This window comes from Antedon bifida, chromosome 6, assembly GCF_963402885.1.
Source record: "Antedon bifida chromosome 6, ecAntBifi1.1, whole genome shotgun sequence".
In the NCBI taxonomy this organism is placed as follows: Eukaryota; Metazoa; Echinodermata; class Crinoidea; order Comatulida; family Antedonidae; genus Antedon; species Antedon bifida.
Genome location: NC_136231.1, coordinates 27,157,256 through 27,173,576, shown reverse-complemented (window position 1 = coordinate 27,173,576; position 16,321 = coordinate 27,157,256). Strand labels below are relative to the sequence as shown.

Sequence of the window (16,321 nt, the reverse complement as noted above, 5' to 3'; positions counted from 1 at the left end):
ATATCATTCGTATGGTAATATCGCATGGACAGTCTGCATTAATAAATTCGAATCATTATGTCCGTGGAAAAAAGCATAATTGTACTACCATGGCTATTCAACTCGGATCCACCTTGAATACGGATATTTTCAACTCATAAACTCATGTTCTTTCAATCCAATTCAAAAACATTCATTATTTATAATATACTAACACAATCACTGCAGGCCCATGCTCAATGCCACAGTTTTCGATAGACCGGTACCGGTATTTTTTATTTATTGATTTTAGAATATTCAAACAAATTTTCCACGTCATGACACAAGTCATAGAATTAACCCAGCATATCCTTGGCCACCCAGTGAAGTTACCGATTATAAAAGACCAATCTCCGGACTCGGTCAACGAAAATACGTACCTGATGAGAAAAAGCCAAAGTAGTAGGCGCAGCGCAACATGTTATCAGCCATTTTTACTGGGAATTGACGGTTGTACAACTCGAACCCATAAACATTTTTAAAATTAAATAATATAACAATAAGATTAATTTAAGGAGAACTAGGTCTTTATTTTCTAGTGTTTATTTCTTGCATCTCCAATTTTGAAATATATTTGTCTGAAAATCAGCATACATTTCCGCATGATTCGATGCCACCGATAAAATGCTGTTTAATGTTTGCCCATTATGATTATCTTGACAATCATATTGTGTAAATCTAAATCATTTATAATAAATTAGCCTATTAAATTTTCAGATGAAATCCTTGATGCTACTATATGGTGTCCAAATCCAATGGTTGACATTGATAATGACACTATTGTGTCAACATTTGGAGGTTATACTGGTGCTCCAGATAGAACTAATGATATCTTACTGGGAAGAGAAAGCGACACAGGCACTGGGCTACAAGGAAGACCTGTGACGTGGGATGATGGTAATACAAGTGGAGATACACCTGTACCTCCTGGTACCATGTTTCCCACAGAATCGACAGTAGAACAAACCAATAACGATGAACGTAGAGCATTACGCGTTAGTATCAATGCGGGATCAGGTGCTGAAAAAGTCGGTGCTTTCTTTGCGACTGCTAGAAAAGATTCAAAATCGCAAGATATATCTATCATCATATTGCCTAAAAATGGTGAGTAAATTTAAAATTACAAATAGTTTACTTCCCAACTGCATCAGTTAACCTAAATAAGTTTATGTGACGAGACGTTAAAAGTTTACATTGATCATATTCCAATGATTATCAATATATATAGTTTCTCCTATGTTGTTATATTTGTTTGTGTTACAAGATTCCCTTTTCGAAATGAACCCTTTCTTATCAATGGGGGATATGGTAACCCAGTCATCAGCTTGTATTTCTGTACCTGTAACGAAAAAAGTCCGACTGCTTATTATAGCAACGTTTTGACAATTTCTCTATTTGACCAAGCTTTTCATCCGATTCTCTCACGGTCTCAAGAGACAACTGCTTTATGTCAAGCAACGGGAACTGGTTCACAAATATCAAATGTCAAAACACCTATAATTAACTGAATAGGGCCTGTTCAGACCTACGGAGTTATGCTTTCGTATTGTACGCGGCGTACAACTCTATAGGTCTGAACCAGGAAAAGATTAGTTGAAGCCACCTCGCACGACACTACTCTTTCGTTCGTTGCGACAGCTCAAGGTACAAGATTAAGCGTGGTTCCCACTAGCGACGCAACACAAGGACGTAACGCAACGTAAGTGAATTGACCAATCACAAGCGATGGCTTATTCGCTTGTGATTGCTAACTGTCTATAACTTCGCTTGTCATTGGTTAAAACGCTTGCGTTGCGTTTACGTCCTTGCGTTACGTTCTAGTGGGAACCAAGCTTTAGTGAACGCCGCTTACGATACGAAAGTCATGCATCAACGATTTTGACCTCTAACCAATCAAATTTACTCCTGCATACCAGATGTTCGCCCAAATCGTTGACAATTCAGTTTGAAACGAAAGCGTTAGTTAGGCAATAAATAATTAGATATATACATATCAAATACGGAGCTCTACCCCCGTGTGTGGAGCACAGCTCTACCAGGTGATCTGAATTAATTACAGACAATTAAAAACTGAATTAAACAACAAAACAAACCACCTTTACGTGATTCGAACCACTGACTTCAAGATTGGGAGACAAATAACTGGTTTGCCAAAGAACATAACGTATTTGGAAAAGTATAGTTTAGACCTATTTATAGTGTATTAGTGGGAGAAAGGTTATAGTTAGGAGACAAGAAACTGCAGGATGTCTTGCGTACGAGTGTCGGGTGGTTATTTTGTCATGATTTCTGTTTTTCACATTCACATTTTAAATTTTAGGGTATGTTCAGATCCATGGAGTTATGCTTTCGTATCGCAAGAAATGTCATTATTATAATCAGCGTCGTAACAGCAAAGTGTTCAGATTTGCCTAGCTAACGCTTTCGTTTCAAACTGAATTGTCACCGATTTGGGTGAACATCTGGTATGCAGGAGTAAATTTGATTGGTTACAGGTCAAAATTGTTGATGCATGACTTTCGTATCATAAGCGGCGTCCACTAATCTTGTACCTTGAGCTGTCGTAACGAACGAAAGAGTAGTGTCGTACGAGGTGGCTTCCACTAATCTTTTCCTGGTTCAGACCTATGGAGTTGTACGCCGCGTACAATACGAAAGCATAACTCCGTAGTTAACCAGATAGCTGAAATCCATGCCTAGTTGAGGTCTGACCTTGCATGTAGTACATTATTATATATAACTTTTTAATTAAATTATTTTAGCTGACGTTATTCCACTCCAACGGTCTATCACTGTCAGTATTGGTGATCACGTGACTTTACAAGTCAGTACCACAATAAATACGTCAGAATTAAAATGGAAATTAAACAACGTTGACATACCACACGGCAATAGTAAAGATGCATTGACTATTAATAATATCAGATCACGTGATGGTGGGATATACGAATGTTACAAAGACAGAAACGGAAAACATGCAATGATGAGATTGATTGTCAGAGGTTAGTTACAACTTTTATATTGCATTGAATTTCCTATATGAAATAAAATAAATTAGCATCTATCTCTGCATTGTGTAATTAAATTCAGATTCTAATTATGTTATGCATTAGATGAACTCGCCTATTGAATGGTAATTTGACTGTGGATACTAGTATTATCAAACACATTGACATACATGAGTATTAATAATAACAATGCTTTAGATTCTTATTATTACGATGCTATTGTCATGCAGTTCTACACAAAATTAAAGTCGTATTATTTTACTTAAGGTTGCCCTACAAGAAAACATGGACCAGAGTGTGATGACGATTGTCCAGTTTGTTATAATGGAGGAATATGTGACCACGTGACTGGATTATGCGTTTGTCCACCTGGATTTAAAGGTGCTAATTGCTCGGAAGGTAATGTTAAACAATTATTTAAACAACAAATTGATTTTCTAGTACAGATATTCCAATGAGCCAGGCCTGTTTGCAGCCATTTGTAAAATACATGCTTAATAATAATTATATTTTGATATCCTCCCCAGTTGTTTATCAAACTTCTAATCTATCGAACACACTTTCAATATTTCCAGAGAAAATTAAATAAGGTTGAACAAAAACCTAAAATATTTTGGTCTAATAATGTACCATTGATAAATGACTACTTTTTAGGATGTGGAAACAATCACTGGGGCCGTACATGCGTCATTAGGTGCGCCACCGGCGGATCATGCTCAGGAATCTTGTTGTGTCCTCCAGATCCTGTTGGATGCTCTTGCATTGCAGGTTTCCAGGGTGATACATGTGAACATGGTGGGTATATGTTGAATTTCCTTTTTAAAAAAAATACCTTAATATAAATAGCATTTATATATAACAATATATAAATATCTCTATAATATGATAAAAGTTACAGTCATGATGTTATAAAGCTACATATTATTTTGATTTGTTTACAGCTTGTACAGGGACTTACTACGGTGCAGGGTGTAGTCAAGAATGTCATTGTAGTTCAGCTGACTGTGACAACGAAAGAGGATGTCAAAGTGGAGCAACATGTATCAATGTATATGAGGGAAACAAATGCCTTGGTAATGCGATTTATGTTATGATGCTACGTTCACACTACTTAGTATTTACTTTTTTAGTATTAAAAAAAAATCAATTACCTATCTATTTTACATACAGCGGTTTAGGCTTACACAGTTTAGATGTATTGCCTATAAGCTTTAATATGTCCCAATTTCAAACATCTTTCCAACCTGTATTTGTTAATATTACAAGTAATCGATTACCGAAATTATTTATTTTTGTTTGTTTGTTTGCCATTTTCTGTTGGTGAATAACACGAAACAAGAAACTATAACAGTATTGTACATCTTTCATTATTCTCTTCTTCAGACTACATAACATGTTTCGATAGAAAGTTTGGTGAATTTTGTCAGTATAGTTGTCACTGTGCCACTTCATCATGTGATAAAGATACGGGTTACTGTGATAGTGGAAACTGTGAAGATGAATGGGGTGGCAACGACTGCCAGATAGGTTCGTATTACTTATGCTAATAATGTTTACTCTATACAGTTCACTATGTCGGTCGGTTGGTTTGAGTCGGTCAAATTTGAGCACGCGACTGCAGCCATGAGACCATTGGTCTGGTGGACAAAAATCGGAGTGACTAAGAAAGCAATCAAATCTAGTTTTCTAATTCGTACGAAAGGATAAATATACTGTATATTCTAAATAAATTACTTCTCACAAGTTTTAATAGAGAAGGAAGTCATAATAAGAATGTACAATTTACATGATAAAACAGTGTTATGATCCGTGTTTTATAATCGTTTTGAGATTTCGAAACTATAATGCTTTAGTCCTAACTACGTGAAATCTTATTTCCAATAGTGATAACACAATAAATATAACGGTCTGTGCATGTATATAAGAATTAGCCTTAAACCGTGTTTAGCGCCTACTAAATGTTTTGCTTAGCCAGGTGCTTATAAGGATTTACTCAATTATAATCAATTAATCAATCTTAATAATACAGAATACACTGCTTGGGCAGATGCCATACAAAAGTTTCTTATAAACTTCACAGTAATTATCTGAAATACACTGACATGGAACCTTGAATATTAAAACAGAAGGCACTGTCTGAGCAGCAGATGCTTAGAACATTGAATATCTGTTTTCATGATTTCTCGAAAATAGAGACGTATAGTTGAGACATCTGTGCGGGGTTTTCGAGTAGTTGCGCCTACGTCGTTGCATTGCGTCCAAATGTGAACTGAGCTTGAAAGTGTACAGCAAAGAAAGTGTAATGAATTATAACTACAAATACTGTGGTTTATATTAAAAGGCCGATTAGGAAAAATATTGTCAGAAGGAATACTGTTAATGGTAGAAAGAAAGATATCTTAATTAATACATGAAGGTATTAATAATGCTTATTGATTTAATCGGAGATGTAAGAGCAGCGTGGTCCAAGTCTGTCAGTTCTCAAAATAGTTGTGTTAAGCTTTGTTTTCGCACAACTGTAGCTTATTTATATTGATGCTACCTGTAATACAGTATCTGTATTTGCTGAACGTAAAAAATATTTAGTTTTTACTTCCATTTCCATAGCTTTACCGTATTTATTCAAAGCAGTACAAATTACTGACGTCACAGCCACCAATATGATTATCTCGTATGGTTGGACTTTCGGTGAGGATTATGGAACTGGACCAGCTTCATCTTATCAAGTGTTATATAAAAGTGAAGAAGAATCAACATTTACAACAATAACAACAACTGATGATGTCTTTACAATTATTGGGTTACCGCTACATCGAACAATTGAGGTGAAAGTTCGTGTGTGTAAGAACATCGGCGGACGAGATGTTTGTGGACCGGACAGTCAAGTTGTGAGAGAATCAACCATTTGTTCAAGTGAGATATTCAATCTGTCAACTAATCTATAAAAACATCATTTATAACCTTTATATATCGATATCAACAGGAAATATAAATACTCTCTTGTTATAAACACTTTAGTTATACCTTTTTAATAGTGTAGGCCTAATTGTGTTTGTCAAACTCTCTCTAAATACTGTCTTTCTCCAAAGAATTTTATTTTAATACCAGTGTATATAGACATTTTAGGTTCTTTGAGGTGGTGTAAACTTAGTGACAAGTAGGAAGTGTCTACATTATCATGCTCCGTTTTACTTACCAAAATATTTTGTTTCTAATGATAGCTTGTACTCATATTGTGCATGTAATCAGAGTAATAATACACTTATTGAACCTTCTTGGAAAAATACATCAGGTGAAAGAACGTTTGTATAAACTCCCAAATAACACTAAATAAATTATAAATTGATGACACTTTCATCATTTAAATTAAAAATTCAATCAAAAATATTTTTGATTAACAGTATTTATCTTTTACCTTGAATATTTCTTTCATTATTTAAATATATTAATTACTGTTTTTGATTGTCTATCGTTGATGTACTCTACAATTTGGTGGAAAGTGTCATTCAGTATAAAGCCAGAATAAATAAAGTGAATCGTAGGCCTAGTGAACATTGTTTTAATTTTAGCTCTTTGTTTTAGGTCCATTGGTCTCTCCTCATATTACAGTTTCATCATCTAGTTCTTCTTCATTAACTGTAGCATGGAAGGTAAGAAGTGCTAAATCTATATTTGTCCGTTTACTATCATGAATTTCAAAGTTACTATAAAACTATTATTATTTGATATTTCATTTTTTTATTTTGTCCTCGCAGGAAATTGATAATAATCCAGAGAAGATACAATGCAACACTTTTGACTACGATGTATATTGTGAATCCGATTCAGAATCTAGAACTGCCACGGTCAGTGGTGTTACAGACACTACGATTGGCGGGTTAACAGCGTGCAAGTCGTATACCTGCAAAGTACGAATAGAGAACAACGCTGGATTCAAAGGACCATGGAGTAATAATGAAACAGTTGAAACTCACGCGAATGGTAAACCAATTCATTTTGTCGAAACTAATCGAATTTAATAATTATTTTAATATATGTGTTAATTCATAAACATTCTTCCTCAATTTGAATTTATATAAACATAAGCAAATGATTATCATTATCAATTTGCAGAAGACAGTAGACTTACCTGTTGCACTGCCCTACACATCCGTATTTCTGAAGCAAATCCTTAATTTTAATTGTTTTGAAAGTTGAAAATTATTAGACTTAGTCCCACTTACACTCAGAAAGATTTGAAATAAACCTAGAAATAAGAAATAGTTTACCCAATCGGCATCGGTTTCTTAAATTGACTCTCTCACCATATCATCCCACACCATGCATGTCATTTCATTTCATAGTAACATTTATTTCCTTCATAATATACAAAATATAAATAATACAATACAAAATTCATAACTTATAGAAATATGGACAAATTATTATTTTGTAACTACTTTGTTTCCTAGATCAAGGAAAAATAACGTTAGTTTCTAAATTGATTTTTAACATATGCACAATTTAGTTCCAGGCAAAATTGATGAGATAAATGTTATTGCTGGGATAAATAATATTTCTCTGACTTGGAATGAATTGGGAAATGGAGATTGTCATGTTATGTACAACGTTACTTACCAACTAATACAAGCTGATATGTGCGAGGACGTACATGTAGACGCCGTAGAAGAAGGCCCTTTCGACACTTCTTCGTATATCATTTCCAATCTGAGTGCATATTCCAAATATGTAATCTATGTAACCTCAGTATCTAACTCAGCTGTACAACCATCAGACTTTTACACCGTACAAACAGATGAAGACGGTCAGTATTTTATATTATGTAACTAATAAAAAACTGTAGAAATTAAATATAATATATTTAATTATCAAACTTAATCAGTATAAGTAGCATGGGAAGATTTTTAGAGACAGCCAAAAACAGTAAATGGCTGAACAATTAAATTGACAGTTAAAACAGTATTCTACTTACCTTGTTTTTTCCTATTTTGAAAAAAATAAATGCATGAATTTTAACATTTTGTGTCGTCTGTTGGTTAAAATATGGTGTAATTTGTGTATGAATTTCAAAACATCTATCTATCACGTTTTATGCTTTAATTAAAACTCAATCGATTGTTTTTAATAAAACTTTTGCATAATAATGCATTTTTATAAGTTTATCATGTGAACCTTCAAAGTAACCTACGATTCTTCTTTTAGTCGATGATAATAGAAAAAAAGTGTACTGATAAAACATAATGAAAATATTTTTTTGTTATTTATTTAGTTCCAACTGGATCTCCAACATCACTTCAAGTTGAGTATGTTAAGTCCAACTCGGTTAGTTTGTCATGGAAACCTCCAAAATGTGGCAACAGAAAAGGTTTAATAACCTACGATTACAAACTGTTTCTTGATGAATTGGAACTTAGAGAGTCTAAGACGGGATATGCAGACACACAAACAACCATAGATAGAATTGACACAACTAAAGTGTATACATTTGAGATTGAAGCAAGAACATCAAAAGGAATCGGACCTAAAAAGGACTTTACTGTGATTGCATTCAAACATACAGGTAGGTGATGACTATCATGTTTTAATCATTTGCATTTTAAAATTATTTGCATTTTTTACAGTACAACCTTGTAAAATATTTTCCACTCCATAATATTGTTGTGTAAATTTTAAAAATTAAAAAGCTGTTTTCTTATTTCAAACTTAGACGTTTTCGTTTGGCGCGTAGTTGTTCTTTTAACCTCGTGTGTCTGACTATTGTAGTCATTTTACAAAGAAATAGGTATGTAATATTGTGTTTTGTATTTTAAACGAATTTAGACGTTTTCGTTTGGTGCATAGTTGGTCTTTTAACCTCGTGTGTCGTCATCCTAATTATTGTAGTCGTTTTACAAAAGTTGCATTACAAAAGAAAAAGGTATGTAAAATTGTAGGCTAGCACACTTTTGATTAACTTTAAACACATAGTACATACGACCAATCAGCTGTGTATGTCAACCAAATTTTTATTATTTATTGTTAAATGGTTGAGGTATATTGTTGACGAATATGGCATTATAATACTTTATCTCTGTAATATATTAATTTAGCATTCTCTCAATACTATAGTACAATAAGATCAAAGAAGATTACAGATGAAATAGGTGTGTACACATATATATTTCATTCTAGTAACGTAATTATTTTAACTTTGAATGTATTTTATTTGTTTTGGCCTAGATGCTGGTTTGAATTATTTAGTTTCAATAGGCCCTATTTGACACTAATATATATATATATAAATATATAGTATTATTTATAAATCATACTGTAAATTATAGAAACAGTGCTCATATTCGAAACATGATCTCATAATCGCGTCGAGCATAGCTCATTGGCAATATTAAATGGGAAAGGGCAATCAAACATTGTAGGATTATAATATATTTCTTATTATACGCAACAAACAAAGTCATTATTGCTAAATAAAGCGATTTATTTCTATTAGAAATGCAAGACGGTTATGTGATTGCAAATCAATTGAATTCTGTTGCTATGGAATTTACTGATTACAATCGACCTGTCAAGATAAACGATTTACATATGTACATCAGAAACAGAAAACAAGGAACAAGCTTTACGTTTAGGTCAGAGTTTGAGGTAAATCAATAAAAATAAAGAAACAAAATCAAGAAAAGAAAAACATTAAAATCTAGAAAACAAACTAGAACATAAACTGTAGAACATAAACTGAAGAACATAGGAAAGAAAACGGGTTTTTTTTGTATTTCAAATAGGAACTCCAGAGTGAATATGCTCGTCTCCGACTAGATGATGAATCTGACAGTTCAAACGCCTGCTACATCAATGTAAGTTATAACATTATTACCAACAGTGTGTATGTAAAACCTCCTCTGTATCTAAATTTCACAAAATGTATTAGAAATATTTTCTTTTCTTCTTTTCTCAATTTAAAACGATTATAATTGATAATTATCTTTTTATGCATAGGACAAATCGAATGCATATATCGCTTTTCATGGTGAGAACATTATTATACTGTATTCTAGCTAAAATGATAATGCTTTACAGCAACATCATTATTACTAGCATAGCATAATTATGAAATATTTAACGATATTTATCTAAATCTGAGATAATTCATTTCTGTATGTCAATTATTATTCATTGAATATATTAAATATGCACACCATGCACTCAATTTCTTAACAGGTAATGGACAAGGAAAACAATTATTAGAAATTATTATGCAAGAAAACATTGATATAATAATTAATAGTACATTTGATGGTGACAAGGTATGTGTGTAGTCAAGAGCTTTCCAAATAATATAGATATATAGTTGGGAATAAACAGTAACTACACATATAATAAGAGTTGACAATGACAATGGTAATGAAGGGCTGTGTGTGACAGTGTCTGTGTGTATACTAGTACACCGGGGTAACCCCCTACTCGTTTAGAAAGATGTACTAGGTGAAGTACACATGAGCCAGATGTGTACAGATCTGGACCTACGGTTTATAGTCGTATCTAAGACACGTTCTACCACCGGTATCATGGAGCGAGTGAGGTTCGTACCCTTGCCGATGTTATGGCTATTGGTATTACGGTTCCACTGTCTTAACCGCTTAGCCACTCACTCGCTGTTGATACATGATAATTCCTTTCTTGGCTTAGTGAAATTATTAGTTAGTACTGAGACAGGTTAGTATTAGTTCTTTCCAGAGTAATTGTTACAGTAGTGCCTTCTGTTATAATTCTCTTAATGGATCCACTGACCAGCATTTGTTCTATTTCCTCCTCAAAGACCAAAGTTAATTCATTTTGGCAAGAAGGAACTGGATACATGAACACCAAATATGGAAAGGTGTCTGTTAGAAAACTTGAAGATCAATTAAAAGACAATGGTTTTACAACCAGCAAGTTCGAAATTCTGACGGTAATGTTAAGAAATATTTATTTATTATTATAATTAATAGATATATACATATATGAGAAATGATTATTCAAACGTGATATATGAAAAAAATGTGCCAATGACTAACCTTCTTTACGCAGGAAAATCGTGAATCGCCGCCTCGTGTTGTCCATCAATATAACTGCACTGCATGGCCTGCAGATGTTATGGACACGTCTGCACATCTTATTGAGTTTACACACAGTTTAAGGAAAGCTAAGAAAGAATTTGGAGTTGGACCAATACTTGTCTATAGGTATTAAAAGTTCATTTACTTTGCATTATTTCTCTGTATGTTGTCATGTCATAAAAGGAAATCTAATGCGTCGATTTTAGTTTGTAATAATATGGTCAACATAAATATCAACTATTTATTATCTCTTACAAAGTACCGATTGCCACAAAATTGGAACTGTCATCGCCGTAAACGCAATGCTAAATATGGCTGAAGAAAGCAGTGAGATTGATGTTTTCAACTTTGTAAAAGATACACTTAGTAACTGTCCTCATATTCGTTTGAAAGAGGTATGTAGCTTGTTATCATTTTAAACAGTTTACAAAAGTTATGAAGACGTTAATTTTCGTATTTAATTTTTAGAACCAGTATGTTCCATTTTCACAGTTTTAAAGTGTTTATTTGGGTAAATTGCATGCCAATGGTTTTTGTTTTTTCAGAACCAGTATGTGTTTATCTACGAGATGATTTTGGAGTGTTTATTTTGTGAAGCAACATGCATACCATCAACAGATATTTCTGAACGATACAAAGAAATAAAAAACACAAAAAGTTTACTTGGAAGACCAGTTATTCAAGAACAGATAAATGTATGGTGACATAACTTATGCTTATTCTATTCTTATACTTTACATTTAAGAGATTACATCAATACAGGAATCTAATTGATTGTACTAAAACCATGATTTATCACACAAACTTTTTAGGAGTTGGACATTACTTGAGAAAAAGTATTTTTAATGTGTACATGTTAAATGAAACTACAATGATATATATAACATGCTAAGAGTGATTACTACAATTTCATTATTTATTTATTATGTCTTTTACAGAACATTGAAGCTCTTCTTCCAAAGCAAACACAAAGTGATAACACACTGCAATGTAAGTGGTAAATGGTCATTATATATTTAAGTAAACTAATCTCTATAATTGATGTTAAATGTTTAAGGGAGTATATACTTTCAAGTTGATTTTGTATTTGATAGTGAATGTTGCAGAACCTCTATTGATTGGTGTTGAGTCAGAAGATGTTGTATATTCCAATACGAAGAGTACCAAGGTAAGGTGAAATCTAATGTAATGCATAGGCCTAACTTAAATTCAAATTGTCGTTAAGATTACTATTATATATTTATTAACTCTATGTTAGGCATTTTATAAGTAATGTAATGTTCTTTGTTTTAGTCACAGCATGAATATCTTGTGCCAAGAGAATCGATGCTAAGTGAATTTTCCAATTTCTGGGAGATGATTTATGACTACAAGTCATATACAGTGGTGATGTTAGATGACGAAGAGCAGGTTAATAAGGTAAGGTAGATTGTATTAAGATTAGTGTGATTATTTAATTTAGATTTTTATAACATTTGAAATACAGAATAAATTGTTTTAACAATCTTCATGGATGGATTTCCTCTTTTCCTTTGACTGGTTGTTGACATTATTAACCTGTAATGTGTTTTTTTTATAATAAATACAAGTTATAATATTTCTAATTTAGAGAATTTCTACACTTGTTTCTGAACGTAAGATGACACAAGGTCAATTTACAGTTGAAGTTCTATCTTCTGAGAAGCACGATTATGTTTTAAAACGAACACTAAAATTGACTAAAGTAAGTAGGTAAAAGAAGAATATCATAACACTATTCAAACCTATGTAAAATACTGGTCAAGCTGTAACAGATTGCATCATAGTGAAATAAATAATATATTAGTATGAGGTAATTCTCACATTGGCCAGTTTATATGAAAAATGCATACAATACCTGAATAATGGCTCTTACGAGCATTCCTGTCTATTTTTAATGCAAAAAAAAAAAAGCATTATTAATAATATTATAGTAATAGATTTTCCTATGATAAAACACTACTTTACTGTACATTACTTTATAATCAGACTCATGCAAAACCACGTGAGATATGTCACCTGACATTTCTGGACTGGCCTAAAGAATCACAGAAACCTTCATCTCCTGGATACTTTAAACAATTCTGTGACGATGTCAGAAAAGTTCAACGAACTAATAATCGAGATGACTATGTTACAGTTTGTAGTTTGTAAGTAACTATTCCGCTTGTAATTCAGTCACATGATCGTTGAAATCTACTCTATTTTGATAAGGATGAACTTCTTAGTTTTTACTAATCTTATTAACAAACTTAAACTTATAGAACTTTTATGTCGAAAACATAATAATAGACTATACCACATAAACTCACTTATCATCAATAATCCAGATTGCAACATAACAAATGACTAGGCTCTAATAAATGATTTCTTTTTTTATTTAAAATTGTCGGTAAATTGCAATTGCACAATTCAGTCATAACAACAATGCATACACGTGGATATTACTAATCCAACACAGGTATAAGAAGAAGTTGTTAACTGAACAACTAAATTCACGATACTTCATATATGAATATTATCCACGTTCTCTGCTTGTCAACGACTCTTCCTAAGACAATCGCAATGGGTAATTCTGTTATATTGTTGTTTTATCTTGTAACTCAAGGGACGAGAGCCGAAGTGGATTTTTCTGTGCAGTGGACATAATCGTTCGTAAGATGAATGAAGACGCGTTGGTTGATGTCTACCACACAGTGAAACGTATCAAACGCGTTTCTTCATCGTTGTTTGACACAAAGGTAACGTTTAATTGTAGATTGGCACGATATTTATACTAGGTTATGTATACACACAAGTTACTTTATACTTTATTCATAATTAAACAACCTTTACATTTATAATATAAATATAAAATGAGATAACATTCAGAATATCAAATGGCGTGTATTCCAAGAAAAAAAACCCCAATATTGTCTCCGTGCTTGCGTATGGTCGTTTGTTGTTTATTAATACAGCCTAAACTGTATTTTGAGGTGGAAACAAATATGAAACCAGACCATTGAATCTAAAACTGTTACTTACTAAAAAGTGTCACTAATATTTTTCCATTTTGTAATATTTATCTAAGACCTTAAAAGCATATTTCGATATCCATTAGGTAACTAATGTTTGTTTTGTCCACAGAAGCATTACGAGTTGTGTTATGAAATGGCGAACGTCTGCGCTGCTGAATCATGCGACATTTATGAAAGTATTCAGTAAACTTGAACACAACTTCACTTTAAATGAGTGTATTGTAGGCTTTGGGCCTTGAACTAAATAATTATTATTGTTTATTAGAGGACTTTTTGTCGCTTTCGTATTACCACTAATGTTCATGTCCACATTTGTTTCCCCAAACAGTACAACCCTGTAATTAACTTTCTGTCTATGGTAAACATGATCCAGCCATTTAAAGTTATAGTCGAACACCACTTCAAGATTTTTATAAATTCTGCATTCCTGCAGGTTATTTATAATTGTGACAAGTATGTCAATGTTGAGAGGTTTTTGTGTTAGGCTTTTTATCCTGTTTGTTGTAATACAGTCAGAAAGAAATTTACAAATGCTAGAGTTACCACTCTGTAGGCCTAATGACAACCGAGTGGTTAAATAATATGCTTTGTTGAGACCGTGTATTGTCATATTAAACACACTAGGCCTACACATTTTTTTTTTATGTATACACGCCCGTATTCTTAAACCAAGCATACTCGTTAGCATTAGTTTCTTAGTTTCATGTGTAGAATCTATAGAATGAAATAATGAATCAAGAATTACAAAATGTACATGCATTCTGAAGAATTATTTTTATTTTAACAATGCCTTATTTTCTTTACCATTTTCAGCACTTCTGTGCTATTATGTGCGTATTTTGTCATAACGTGCTTGTATAGCGTCATTTTAAGTCGGAATGGACTCAAATTTGGTGAATGTACTAAGGAAGCTGAGTAGAATGCGATTTGTACAAAATATTGTATTTGTTACGCTGTCTTCGGATCGCGCGAGAAAAAACGCAGTATGGCCTAAATTCATGCTCTAAATTGACCAAAACGTAATTTTTAGCATTTCGAATATGTAACGCACGATTTCACGCGCATGAACCTATGTACGTGTGTATTTTTATTTGCTATCACCCTTGACTTGAAGTTTACGTATAGTGAATTTTATTGATATGTGATGACGAGTTATTTAGATATGATTGATAGTGTGATTTCACAAAATGGCGTATAAATTACGTCACGGATGAGTGATCACGCTGAAAAGCTTATTAGAAATAAATAGAATTATTTGAAAGATATTGTGAAATTTTATAATCATTGACATTGACATTTTTTAGATAATTGTCACACAAAATCTGTACAGAAAGAGGAAGAATAATAAAGATTTAATACAATAACAATAGGTAATCATTTTATTCTAAATAATCGTCTAATTAATTTCAATATGCTAATAATCAATCAAAAAGAAACGTAAATAAGCCAATTAAAAAGGAATGAAAGTACATAATTTATAAGCATAGTCCTCTGCAATTATTATAATTACAATACAATATAATTTGTTATCTTTTTGAAAAAATTCCTAATCAAAATTATGTTGTTAAAAGCAGAACATAACAGTTTTCTAGCGTATTCACTATACAAACACTTATGTCTTGCATTGATTTTTCACTATAATGACTGATCAAGTGATAACCCTATTTATACAGGTTTATTAAAGTTCCGTTACAAGAAATCGAGAACTTATTAATTTGTTTTAATCTTCAGAAGACACCGTTTTTTTTGTTGTTATTGATATTTGTTATCATAACATTTTAAATTAAAATGGTTAAATTAGTTTAGTTCTTGTTATAGTTACATAAACAGATTAATTAGGCCTACAAAGTCCGCATAGCTTAATAGAAAAAATTGGATCCGTTGAATCCGTTTTATTAGTAAATGTAGACACAATTGGAAAGATGACATCTTAGTTTGTCGAAAAAAATTGAAAGATAAAAATACGTTTGCTGAGGTTATTATTTAGAATCGCAAGTCGTTTGGTTAAAAGTATGCCTCCTATATGTATGTTCGGAGTTAATCGTGTGAGACTAATCATCATATTCATGCTTTTTGCGGCGGTAAGATCAGGTAAGAACATAAGTGGTTGTCAGAATTAGATTTTAATAAATGGTAAGCTAGCAAAGAAGAGTGAAAGAAACTTAACCGA

General features: G+C 32.4%; 2 protein-coding genes across 2 annotated transcripts in view; both read left to right on the top strand.

Annotated features, from left to right (window-relative positions):
• The window catches only part of LOC144845767 (uncharacterized), an 88,438-nt gene extending 73,517 nt beyond the window's left edge, over positions 1-14,921 (top strand). The window contains exons 20-29 of the mRNA XM_078703196.1: positions 11,088-11,242; positions 11,376-11,511; positions 11,662-11,811; positions 12,055-12,106; positions 12,211-12,284; positions 12,410-12,535; positions 12,726-12,839; positions 13,124-13,284; positions 13,743-13,875; positions 14,261-14,921. Of these exons, the coding sequence (XP_078559322.1) occupies positions 11,088-11,242; positions 11,376-11,511; positions 11,662-11,811; positions 12,055-12,106; positions 12,211-12,284; positions 12,410-12,535; positions 12,726-12,839; positions 13,124-13,284; positions 13,743-13,875; positions 14,261-14,338 (1,179 nt within the window). The 3' untranslated portion in view covers positions 14,339-14,921. The remainder of the gene's footprint in view (positions 1-11,087; positions 11,243-11,375; positions 11,512-11,661; positions 11,812-12,054; positions 12,107-12,210; positions 12,285-12,409; positions 12,536-12,725; positions 12,840-13,123; positions 13,285-13,742; positions 13,876-14,260) is intronic.
• On the top strand, positions 297-10,265 carry LOC144844936 (uncharacterized). Its single transcript, XM_078702049.1, has 17 exons — positions 297-417; positions 736-1,122; positions 2,781-3,020; positions 3,294-3,425; positions 3,681-3,821; positions 3,968-4,099; positions 4,410-4,553; positions 5,634-5,939; positions 6,609-6,676; positions 6,782-7,007; positions 7,534-7,830; positions 8,296-8,586; positions 8,847-8,943; positions 9,135-9,169; positions 9,514-9,665; positions 9,803-9,874; positions 10,239-10,265. The coding sequence occupies exons 1-17, from the start codon at positions 297-299 to the stop codon at positions 10,263-10,265; spliced, it is 2,868 nt and encodes a 955-aa protein (XP_078558175.1).
• Positions 14,922-16,321: the final 1,400 nt, after the last annotated feature.

Bases quoted from the DNA above. Each gene is read 5' to 3' on its own strand.
- LOC144844936 (XM_078702049.1), top strand. From the start codon at position 297: ATGACACAAGTCATAGAATTAACCCAGCATATCCTTGGCCACCCAGTG. The intron at 7,008-7,533 runs GTAAACCAATTC...TGCACAATTTAG, and splicing joins AGTTGAAACTCACGCGAATG to TTCCAGGCAAAATTGATGAG. The intron at 9,666-9,802 runs GTAAATCAATAA...TATTTCAAATAG, and splicing joins CGTTTAGGTCAGAGTTTGAG to GAACTCCAGAGTGAATATGC.